At 48.2% G+C, this 12,218-nt stretch overlaps 1 protein-coding gene across 1 annotated transcript in view; it reads right to left on the reverse strand.

Annotated features, from left to right (window-relative positions):
- Positions 1-12,218, reverse strand: part of UVRAG (UV radiation resistance associated) — a 162,906-nt gene that overhangs the window by 126,303 nt on the left and 24,385 nt on the right. The window contains exons 4-5 of the mRNA XM_045021498.1: positions 7,461-7,622; positions 272-346 (exon numbers count right to left, since the gene is read on the reverse strand). Coding sequence (XP_044877433.1) covers positions 272-346; positions 7,461-7,622 — 237 coding nt within the window. The remainder of the gene's footprint in view (positions 1-271; positions 347-7,460; positions 7,623-12,218) is intronic.

Consider the following 12,218-nt stretch of genomic DNA (forward strand, 5'->3'; position numbering starts at 1 on the left):
AGGACAGTAAGAACTGTCTACAATTTTGAAGCTTTGGTGCCTAAAGTTAGGCACCTAGACAAAAGTGGGAAAGGTTCAGCACTCTTGAAAGTGAGGCCATTTGTTTAAGTGGCCCAATTTTTCAGAGATGCTGAGCATCTCAACATTCAATTATTTAGGTGCTTACAGTAGGCACCGAACCTTGAAAATGCTGGCCTATGCCAAAAGAATTTAAATTACAGCCTGTGAATATCATTACTACATAATTTGCATAAATATTAGGTATTCATACCTTCTGTTCAAATGAAGCTCCATAATAGCCATCGTTCAACCCAAAAATTATTTCATTTGGGTTTCGAGCATGTATCTGTAGTTAAAAAAAACAAAACAAAAAACACCAATGACATTAGGGTCAACTTAGTTTACCTGCAATCAAGCTTAATATTAATTGCTATTTTTATGACTGTCACCTTTTCAGTTCTTCCTTCTAGTGCTAATAGTGTCCATGAGGGAACTGAACTATTACCATAGAGAACACACTTGACTTTCACACCTCTAAACAGGAAATGGCTGATATGCTCAGTGATTATTCCCATCTGCCAAGATGGGAAATAAAAAAAAAGAAGGTTACTCACCGTTGTAACTGTTGTTCTTCGAGATGTGTTGCTCCTATCCATTCCAGTTAGGTGTGCGCGCCGCGCGTGCACGGCTCTTCGGAAGACTTTTACCCTAGCAACACCGGCGGGCCGGCTGGGCACCCCCTGGAGTGGCGCCGCTATAGCGCTAGATATATACCCCAGCCGGCCCGTCCGCTCCTCAGTTCCTTCTTGCCGGCTACTCCGACAGTGGGGAAGAAGGGCGGGTCTGGAATGGATAGGAGCAACACATCTCGAAGAACAGTTACAACGGTGAGTAACCGTCTTTTCTTCTTCGAGTGATTGCTCCTATGCATTCCAGTTAGGTGATTCCCAAGCCTTACCTAGGCGGTGGGGTCGGAGTGAGACGTGGCAGAGTGTAAGACTGCTGAGCCGAAGGCTGCATCGTCTCTGGATTGCTGCACCAACGTGTAGTGGGAAGCGAAGGTGTGGACAGAAGACCAGGTGGCCGCTCTACAGATATCCTGGATGGGGACATGGGCCAGGAAGGCGGCAGACGAGGATTGAGCTCTCGTAGAGTGAGCGGTGAGACGGTGAGCTGGTACACAAGCAAGCTCGTAGCATGTTTGGATACATGCAGTGACCCAGGAGGAAATCCTCTGAGAGGAGACCGGCGTGCCTTTCATACGCTCCGCAACTGCTACGAACAGTTGGGGCGAACGCTGGAAGGGTTTTGTTCACTCTATGTAGAAAGCAAGGGCCCTGCGGACATCCAGAGTGTGAAGCTGTTGTTCCCGACTTGAGGCGTGAGGCTTCGGGAAAAAAAAACAGGAAGAAAAATGTCCTGGTTTAAATGGAAGGCCGACACCACCTTAGGGAGGAAGGCCGGGTGTGGCCGAAGCTGAACCTTGTCTGCATGAAAGATGGTGTACGGTGGACCAGCCGTCAGGGCATGAAGCTCGGAAACTCGCCTCGCTGAGGTTATGGCGACGAGGAAAGCTGTTTTCCACGACAGATGGAGCAGGGAACACATGGCCAAGGGCTCAAAGGGGGCTCTCATGAGCCTGGTCAAAACCAGATTCAGATCCCAGGACGGAGTAGGACGCCGCACTGGCGGGAACAAGCGATCTAGGCCTTTGAGGAAGCGGGAAACCGTCGGATCGGAGAAGATGGACCGGTGACCGACGGGCGGCCGAAAGGCGGATATGGCCGCTAGGTGCACTTTCAACAATGAGTCCACAAGACCTTGCTCCTTAAGTGACCAGAGGTAGTCCAGGATTGTTGGTATAGGGACAACGAACGGATTCAGGTCTCTCTGATCGCACCAGATTGCGACTCGCTTCCATTTCGCGAGGTAAGTGGAGCGAGTGGAGGGCTTCCTGCTCTCTAGCAGGACTCGCTGGACCGCCACCGAACAGGCACGCTCCGCGTGGGTCAATCACTCAGGCACCAGGCTGTAAGATGGAGGGACTGCAGGTCCGGGTGGCGGAGCCTGCCCAAGTCCTGCGTTATCAGATCCGGCCACAACGGGAGAGGAATGGGATCCCGAATGGAGAGCTCGAGCAGCAGAGTGTACCAGTGCTGCCTCGGCCAGGCCGGAGCGACGAGTATGAGGTGGGCCCTGTCCCTCCGAAGCTTGAGAAGCACCCGATGTACGAGCGGGAACGGAGGGAAGGCATATAGGAGGTGACCCGTCCAGGAGCAGAGGAATGCGTCCGACAGGGAGCCCGGGGCGCGACCCTGGTAAGAACAGAACTGGTGGCACTTCCTGTTCTCTCTGGAGGCAAACAGGTCTATTTGGGGAAACCCCCACCTGCGGAAAATTGTGTACACCACATCTGGACCCAGCGACCTCACTCGTGTGAAAGGAACGACCTGCTGAGACGGTCGGCCAGCGTGTTCTGCACTCCTGGAAGATAGGACGCTAGCAGGTGAATCGAGTGGGTTATACAGAAGTCCCACAGGAGCATAGCGTCGATGGGGAGGGTAAATCGCGACATGGAAATATGCGTCCTTCATGTCGAGGGCGGCAAACCAGTCTCCCGGATCCAGGGAGAGGATGATGGTCCCCAGGGTCACCATGCGAAACTTGAGCTTGACCAGGTACCTGTTGAGCTCTCGGAGGTCGAGTATGGGTCGTAGACCTCCCTTCGCCTTGGGGATTAGGAAATATCGGGAATAAAATCCCCTGCCTCGCATATCGCTCGGCACCTCCTCTATGGCACCCAAGCTCAGCAGCGACTCAACCTCTTGTAAGAGGACTTGCTCGTGAGAGGGGTCCCTGAAGAGGGACGGGGTGGGTGGGTAGGAGGGCGGGGGCGAAACAAACTGAAGACGGTAACCGGACTCTACCATGCTTAGCACCCAGTTGTCCGTTGTAATCTGGGACCACGCCGGGAGGAAGTGGGAAAGACGGTTGAAAAATAACGGGGAAGGATCCGGTGGAGAGACTGATGGGCCGTCCTCGGGCGTCCCATCAAAACGCCTGTTTCGGCCCTTGAGGGGCTTTAGAGGGCGCCTGGGACTGGGTACGCCGATTGCCCGATGGTCTACGGCGGTTCAGTCTGCCTCTGCGTCCATTATCAGGCCTCGACCTGGACTGATTAAATGGGCGATAGGGCTGCTGCCTGAAGGACCTCCGCTGGGTAGCAGGTGTGTGCATGCCCAGGGTGCGGATGGCAATACGGCCATCCTTAAGGGTCTGGATTCTGGAGTCTGTCTTCTCCGAGAAAAGGCCCTTGGTATCGAAGGGCAGGTCCTGCAAGGTGTACTGGACTTCTGGCGGCAAGGTAGACGATTGCAGCCAGGAGATCCTTCTCATGGTCATTCCTGATGCCAAAGTCCTGGCTCCGGAATCTGCAGAGTCCAGTGAGGCCTGGATGGAGGACCTGGAGGCTTTCTTGCCCTCTTCTAGCAGGGCAGAGAACTCCTGCCTGGAGGTTGTGGGAATCAACTCCGTAAACTTAGAGAGAGCCACGAAGTTGTCATAGGCATAGCGGCTAAGGAGAGCCAACTGATTGGATATCCGTAGTTGGAGGCCGCCAGCCGAATAGACCTTTCGGCCCAACAGGTCCATCCTGCGCGCGTCCTTGGACTTCGGCGCTGGCGCAGGCTGCCCATTTCTTTCCCGGTCATTCACCAACTGTACAACGAGCGAGTCTGGGGCCGGGTGTGTAGACAGGTACTCGTACCCGGTCGGGGGCACGGAGTACTTTCGCTCCACGCCTCGAGCAGTGGGAGGGATGGACGCAGGTGATTGCCAGATTGTAGTGGCATTCCTCTGAATAGTGCGAATGAAGGGCAGGGCCACTCGCATGGGGGCCTCAGCTCCAATCACATTAGTAACTGGATCCTCGTCCTCAGTGACCTCTGCGACCGGGAGGTTGATGGCTTGTGCCACCCGACGGAGGAGGTCCTGATGGGCACGCAAGTCAATCGGTGGGGGATCCGATGATGAGGACCACGCCACCGCCTCGTCCGGTGAGGAAGACGAGGAATGGCCCTGACCCATGGCTTGTAGCTGTGGTTCGTCCATGGGGTGCGAAGCCTCCGCCTCTACGGGATGTTCCGCCGGTACAGATGGCGGCGGAACCTCAACCGGAGGTGATGGAGGGGGCCTGCTGACAGTGGCTTCCGGCACCCTGTGGTCGGAGGGCCTGGGTCGCTGGAGGGGGGGGCGCCTTGAGCCTCGTGAAAGGCCCAGGGGGTCCAGAAGCCCCATTGCTGTGGACCGTGGTCCTGTCCTTGGGGGTCTGCCCGGTGATCTCCACCGCTGCCCTCGTGCGAGGCGACCGACGGTTGGTGGGAAGGCCACGGGGGGGCAGAGGCGCTCAGGGACTGCGCCGTCGATGCCGCTAGTCTGTCCGTGTACGGTGCCGGGGACCGGTGCCGATCGTCGCGGTACCGGGAGCAAGAGCGGGACCGTCGACCGCGTGAGTACTGGGAGGTCGACCCCGATCTCGACCGTCGTCGACGGGAGCGGCTCCGAGAACGGCGACGGGAGCAGTGCCAGGATCCGGACCTTCTTCAGTGCTGACGCTCCGGAGACCGGGACCGGGATCGCCTCCAGGAGTGCGACCGGTACTGCGATGAGGAGCGGTACCGGGACTGCGACCGGCGCCGAGACAGAGAGCGGTACCGGGATGGTGACCGGTGCCGGGACCTGGATCGGCGTGAAGGTGACCGTCTCCGAGATTGGGAGCGGGACCTGGATCACCTTCTATCCCGTCTGTCAGGGGAAGGAGGCCGTATCATGGCCGGCTTGCCCACTGACTGCACAGCCCGCACCGGCGGTGCCGGGGGCCGGAGGCTTGGTGCCTCTGTTAGCTCTATGAGCTCCCTCGCTGTTGAGAACGTCTCGGGCGTGGACGGGAGAGGCAGCTTGACCACGGTTTGCACCAGGGAGCATGGAGGTACCGGACTCAATGGCCCTGTTGGCGCCGGAGTCGACGGTACCGCGCACGGTCCGTGCGCTGTTGAGGTCGGTACCAAAGGGGCCGACACTGGCTGCTGGACAAGCGGTCTCGATGCAGCAGTCTTCCCAGACTTTGGCTGCAGCTTCCATTTCCTGGATGGTGAGAGGGAACGGTGCCGGGGCTTCGGTGCCGGCTGCTTCTTAAGAGTCTCGGTACCAGACCGGTCGGGGACCGCTGGAGCGCTCCGTGCCGAGGACGACGGCGGAGCTGATGGTGTCGGCACCGCAGGGGTAAGCGCCGATTCCATTAGGAGCTGCCTTAATCTAATGTCCCGCTCCTTTTTCGTTCTAGGCTTGAACGATCTGCAAATAGGGCACTTATCTGGTCAATGGGCCTCACCAAGACAACGCAGGCAGGAGTCGTGAGGGTCCCCAATCGGCATGTGCCGCTGGCAAGCCGCACAGGGCTTAAACCCCGGTGTCTTGGGCATACGCCCGCACCGGACGGGAAAAGAGGGGCTAAGCCCCCCTAATTCCCCTTAATCTACCCAATAACTTACTTAACTAACTATTTTAACAACTATATACACTAACTACAAAACTAGAACCAAGGTGAGCTAGGGATGTGGAGGACAAACGAGCACTCCACTGTTCCAACTGGCCGTCACGGGCGGGAAGAAGGAACTGAGGAGCAGATGGGCCGGCTGGGGTATATATCCAGCGCTATAGCGGCGCCACTCCAGGGGGCGCCCAGCCGGCCTGCCGGTGTTGCTAGGGTAAAAGTCTTCCGAAGAGCCGTGCACGCACGGCGCGCACACCTAACTGGAATGCATAGGAGCAATCACTCGAAGAAGAATTTGCCTTAACCACTATATAGCACCTAGAACTACTTACAGTATCAGATAACCAAGTCTTCCTCTTTCCTAGAGCCAGAAGGAGAGAAATAGTAGGAAGATAGAAAATAATAAAAACAAACAAGGAAATAGCTCATTCAGATAGCTCAGTCATAAAGGAGCCAATTTTCAGCAGATAATGCACAGTTAAATCAATCATTCTTTATTGTTTATGGCTCAACACAAAACTGTTCCTACATTAAGTGTGTTAGCTGAGGGGGTAAGGTTATTTATAAACAAAAAAAGGTAGTGTTAGAGAATATTCTCTAGAGGCCTATTTCCTTGGTGCAATGAAATGAAACAGAACACTGAAAATCATCTTCTGCACAGCAAGTACTGGATCCAACAACAAATGCTTTTTCGTTACAAGCCTATTTTATAAATAATGTTGACATTTCAAAGCATTTCCATCTTTTAAAGCTGTAGATTCGTTTTAGAACGGCAAACTCAAAGAGCAAGAGAGACCAGGGCAGGACACTCATCTAAGAAACTTAGTTGAAAACCAAGTGTGTCAACCTACTGTGATTACAACAAACAGACACCTGGCATTTGTTTCATGGAGTTATGGCTCTCTAAGTATCTCCTTTTTACATCAATTACAAGTTTAAAGAAAATGTTAAAACTAATGTTAATGACTCGCATTTATGTAAAATCACAACTAAAGATTCCACTTGTTCCATAAGACCCACAAATACTAACCAGGGGCTCTCAAACTTCATTGCATCGTGACCCCCTTCTGACAGGAAAAATTACAACATGACCCCAGGAGGGAGGTCTGAAGCCTAAGCCCCACTGCCCCACGTGGGGGTTCAAAGCCCGAGCCCCACCGCTCAGGGCAGGGGGCCAAAGCAGAAGCCCAAGGGCTTAAGCCCCAAGCAGAGGGCCTGTAATCTGAGCCCCACCACCTGGGGCTCTTCAGACCCAGGTAGTGGGGCTTGGGCTTAGGCTTCGGGCCCAGGCTCCAGCAAGTCTAATGTCAGCCCTGGTGACCCCATTAAAATGGGGTCCTGACCCAGTTTGAGAACCGTTGTACTAAACCCATGCCAGACAGGTGATTTCCCAGGACTAGAGAAGAACGGGGGGGAAAAGGTTCCAAGGTAAACACCATCCTCTTGGTTTCTTAATCTGTAATTGGATTGAAGATTTTTATGCCAAGGGCATTGTTGGCATTCTAGTAGTATTAGCACAGTCTAATTAGAAAAGCTAAAGAAAGTAAACTGTGATCACATACAGAGTAATAATGTCATACACTGTTTCTCACTTGGGGCTACTATTGTGATTAAGAAACTCAAATAGCTGCAGCAACTTTAATCCCCAAGAAATTTCACAACATAAAATACTTTAATATTGTGTCCATCCCTATTATTTAAAGCTCCTTACAAGGAGGAGAGCTACCCATACTAGCAGTCCCTTTGTAAGTAGTTTTATTCCATAATTAAGATAGTGTTTACTATATTTCATCATTTTCCTTCTCTTCAGTCTGTTTGTAGCCTTGATCTTACAACTTTTTTTTTTACCTTAAACAAAGACTTTTAGCTACTTAATCCACAAATTGAGGAAACATGCTTTTAATTTTACCTGCTGACCCAAATATTTTAGTCCATCTAGACTGACTTTCCATTCGATCAACAGCTGATAGAGCTCTTTCTTGCCACCCCAGATCCTCACCAGAAAACATGACACAGATGTATCGAGGCGATCAGGCATTATTCCAAAGTCAAGACTCCTCCATGTTGGATTCTGTTGATAAGTAAAATAAAGATGTAGGAAGAACAACATTCTTTGGTGTTATTTCAGTTTAACAACATAGTGTGTTTAAAATTTAAAGAGGCCAAGTATTTATGTCAAACTTCCAGACTGCAAAAACTGAAGTAACACCCTGCAAGATCAACGGTCTACTAAGTTACACATGAGAAGGCTCAAGCCATCAGAGACTCTGCTCCTTCATTATTCGCATTCCCTTTTCTGATCAAGATTCCTAGTTTGGCTCCCATTTCCATCTGCTGCTGCAAGCCTGCAGGCTTTCAGACCAACTACTACTTCCTTCCATTATGAGATGCCTGGAAATTACTTCATTAACTTCCTTTTGCCACAACAGGCACTTTTTCAAGAAATACAAATACTAGTATTTTTAGAAAATGGGAGTAGCGTGAAGACTGTTCCATACTCTTAACATCTGGCTTCTAAAAAAAAGAGCTGTAGTTTATATTAACACCGATTTACTTCTCATTAACTGAATTTGGTTTAAACTATTAATGGGGGTTTGTTCCTATTCCCCTTCACCCCTCAACTCTGCAATGCAGACACCAAGCCCTGAGTGCTGCTACCTTCTGAGGAGCTCTCTTCATTCTAGAAATTTGGAGAGCCAGCCAGACAAGTCCAGACCTTAGGGTTTGACAAAAAATCCACAGACTTAAAATCCTGCTGACTAATTTCTCTGAATTTAGAGAAGGTTTCAAGTGTCTTGAGAATTTTGAATACTCATGGAACCACTATATTTAAGAAATTATGAAAAACAGTCATAACATGCTTCAAGCTTAAACATGGATACTAGTGATTAATAGGTCAGAATGAGAAGACTTCAAAGGGTATCTATTTCCTTCCGTAAGTTTTACATAAGTCCCTGTCCCCTTACTCACCTCTTGAATTTTTCCTAGCAAGAAAGACCTATTTATATATCTGTTGCTGGCTACCATCATAACAGGAAATTAAATACTGGTGGAGTACTTGGCAGTTATACGGGAACTTGCTAAAACATGCTACTTTAAGATTTGCAGCACTGTTAGTAGTAATTGCATCACTTAGCCTTGTGTTTCTTTGGACAGACCCCCAGTTTATAATTAAGTTTCCATTTCAGACTAAATACAGCAGAATTCTAGATATAAAAAAGGTCCCAGAGAAAACCCAACAGGTTTGGACAACTGGGGGAGGTCAATCAAATCAGCAGATCTTCAAATATGTGTTCAAGGTCTCCTGACTTCAGAATGTCTTCAAACCCTGCTGGATAGCTCCCCCAGTTTGCTACCAAATCCTCATATGCTAAAGTCCAACTTCAGCACACAGACTCAATTTAAACCTCCAGGAAGGTAACAGATCTTTGGACTTAACAGCAAAGTGGTGCACAGATAAGAAATTTGACTTATGCTACTTCAACACCAATATTTTCCCTAATACTCTAAAAGAGAGACTTGCATATCTCTGGAAAGTATCTGAAACTTGTCTAACCACCAGCATTTTCAGCCTCTTAGGGCTATGCAAATACCAATGAAATCAATAAAAGTACTCACTGAGTACAAAATATTTGCAAGAGGAAGGACTGCAGGATCAGATACTTGTTCGTAAACTTTAGGCTACACTGAAGTCATCTACAAACTGTTAGCACAGAACACAATTTTAATTCTCTGTTTCTAAGACTTAAGTTTCTTAAGCTGTAAGCTCTTGAAAGTAGGGACCATATTTCCACACAAAAACACAGATATTCCCTAATTACCACTATACTACAAGATTATATAAAATTTGCAGCAGCTCTAGTCCTTCCAACACAGTTCACCAGCAGTACTAAGACACTATTCTGAGGCTCTACAGCACAGATTTTTAGAACTTCTTGTTTTTATTCATCATCATCATCATCAAAATAACTTTGAAAACAGTTCTCAAATTCACTGTTAAAGCCTAACTGGAATTTATTAAGCTACATTCTTCCCTCCTATTCATATTGGCATCTGTGGCATTACTTGTAAGTGTTAGGCTTCTGGCTTTTATATGTAAGTTGGCTTTAAGGGCAAGGGAGGAAGGAGAATAATAATTATTCTTGTTTGTTTTGTGACATCTGGAAGACAGGAAAACAATTGTTTATGGACTTTGCTGACAGCTGTCAGAAAAGTAGGTCACATTTTGAGTCTAGACGGCATGACCATTTCCCATTAAAAACAATTTGATTGTAGGGTTTATGCAGCACCAATAATACCTGGCACTGTATGTACCACCACTGCAACTAGCTCTTCCAGAAAGTGAAAACTGAGTCAGACTAGTACTGAAGCCATCTGCTAAATAATTCACATAGTTTGCCAGATGATTTATCCTTTTCAGCTTTTAAACAGAATAAATTTTGTAAAGCTTTTAACATGGGAACAGAGTGGGAAAAAATGCACACATTAAAGTGAATTAGCCTGGAGTGTTTTGTTTAGTTCTATTAAGATTTTTTTGGAGCAATGTTTTATATTGGTAATTTGTTGAATTGTTACTGCTATTCAGTAACTCCGCTTCTAGTGATTTCCACACATTTGAACAGGACTTGGAATGAGCACGAGAATTTGATATTTTCTTTCCCAAAGCTATCGAAGGCTGACATGATTTCCTTTACGAGACTCATTCTGGGAAGTTATTATGAATAGTTAGTAAAGGGTTAAAGCATAGTACCTGGTGGGCACCTGACCTGAGGACCAATCAGGGAAGAGAATTTGAAATTCCTAGGAGGGAACTTTTTCCCTCTGTGTGTGTGTGTATTGTTCTTAGCCGTCTGGAGTTACAAGAGTCCAGATGTTTTAATCAAGTCTACAAGTTTCTACCTTTCTGAACTAATTTCTTCTAGTCAAGATAGTGAGTATTAGAAAGATACTTGGTGTCCTCACCTAATAATCCTATGCTTGCAATTCTGTGTGTTTGTTATTGATTATTCTTAATTCTGCTTGTACTGGTTGTACTGAGAAGGAGAGGGGATTCTCTCCAGAACTTAGCAAGGTTATACCCTATGAGTGTCCAGCTTGGACTCAGAGATTCTGTATTTTCTTGTTTTTCTTTTAATAAATTCTTTCTATAAAGATTTGATTAAATCCCTTCCACTGTGGATATAGGGGGAGGGGCTAAGGCGCTCTCTCTCGGTGATTCACAGAGTGGCTAGCAGAGAGGGAGGGGGGAAGTGGGCTGCTTCCCTGCGTGTGGGAGATTCAAGGAGTTTGAATCAAGATCTCTCTCTCTCCGGAGCAGGCTGGAGAGAGGGAAGAGAGGGGAGGGGGAAGGTTCCTCCTCTGTGAGTTGATCTGTGTTCCCAGGGAGTGTCTTTGAAGGGAGACAGGGGGGAAACAGAGGTGTCCCGGCCCACGTATTGACCGCGGTGGTGGCAGCAAAGGGGACCTACCCTAGGATTTTGGGGTGGGGGAAGACATGCGGGTCCTCACTTTGAAACTCCCCAGTTTCAAGTGAGGGTGCAGACCTGACACCCCAAACAGAGGGGGAGTGGGAAAATCACTTGTCCAAGAGAAGCCAGTTCTAAACATTGCATAGAACTGTGACCTGCTGGTAAGCAGAAATAAGTTTATTTCCTCCCCATCTCCCTGTACCTCAGGCCTAGCACAAGGAAGAACAGACAAGTATTCAAGGAAGCCCTCCTAACAGAGGAGGCAATAGCTCACAGCATTACTCCTCACCAACCTTTGGGTCAAGGATCACCTTTTGGGGGAGGGAGGAAGGAAGGGATGAAGACAAGAACCTCCTTCATATTCTGAGATACAGCTACCGAAGTGCATTTGAGGCCTTGAGCTCACACACTTGGACGCTGATTAGTAGGACTGGACACATCACACTTAAAGTTGACTCTCCATAGCTGCATAGATTGGATAGGCAACATCATGCTTATCCACAATTACATTTCAGGTGCACTATTTTCTTAGAGCTTTAACACTTTAGTAGTAGTTAGCAATACCAGCGTGACCAAAGGATATAAGTAGCAAGACCCACCATAGCCATCTATATTTGGAAGCAATAAGAAAATAGGTGCCACGCCACCAACTGCATCTATTTGGTTTTTATCTCCACTCTCTAACCAGTGCAGTTCTGTTGTTGCTAGCACCAGTAGAAGTGTTGGTATACACAGAGCAGCTTCTTTGCTACTGTGACATGATAGGGCAACCTAGGTGTTGGTCTTTTTAATGTTGCCAGCATTAAAAGTAATGGTAGAGCTACCTCAGTGCTGGAGTATGGCAAAATCTTCAGCAGTAAGGACTTCAAGACTTGAACTGCAAAAAAAAAAAACCCCACACTACTCTGAGGCTGATATGAGAGATGCCCCCATTACCCATGTACCAGGGCTAGAAACAATTTTCTTGCAAGAAGCTCTGCTTCTCTCCATTGACACTGGGAAGTGTAGTGTTGGGGTGTGGAATAGGCTGGATTGATTTAGATTAAAGCGATATAAAAATCACCATTTTAATCATGATTGATACAGCAAGTGGTGAACCTTGATCTAAATTATTAATTTTAATCATGTTTTGCATTTGTACTTGAGTTATTTTCTTAAGAAATTTTGATTCTCATTGGTTAGTAGCCATTAAAACATGT

Source organism: Mauremys mutica, chromosome 1 (assembly GCF_020497125.1).
Source record: "Mauremys mutica isolate MM-2020 ecotype Southern chromosome 1, ASM2049712v1, whole genome shotgun sequence".
NCBI classification, from domain to species: domain Eukaryota; kingdom Metazoa; phylum Chordata; order Testudines; family Geoemydidae; genus Mauremys; species Mauremys mutica.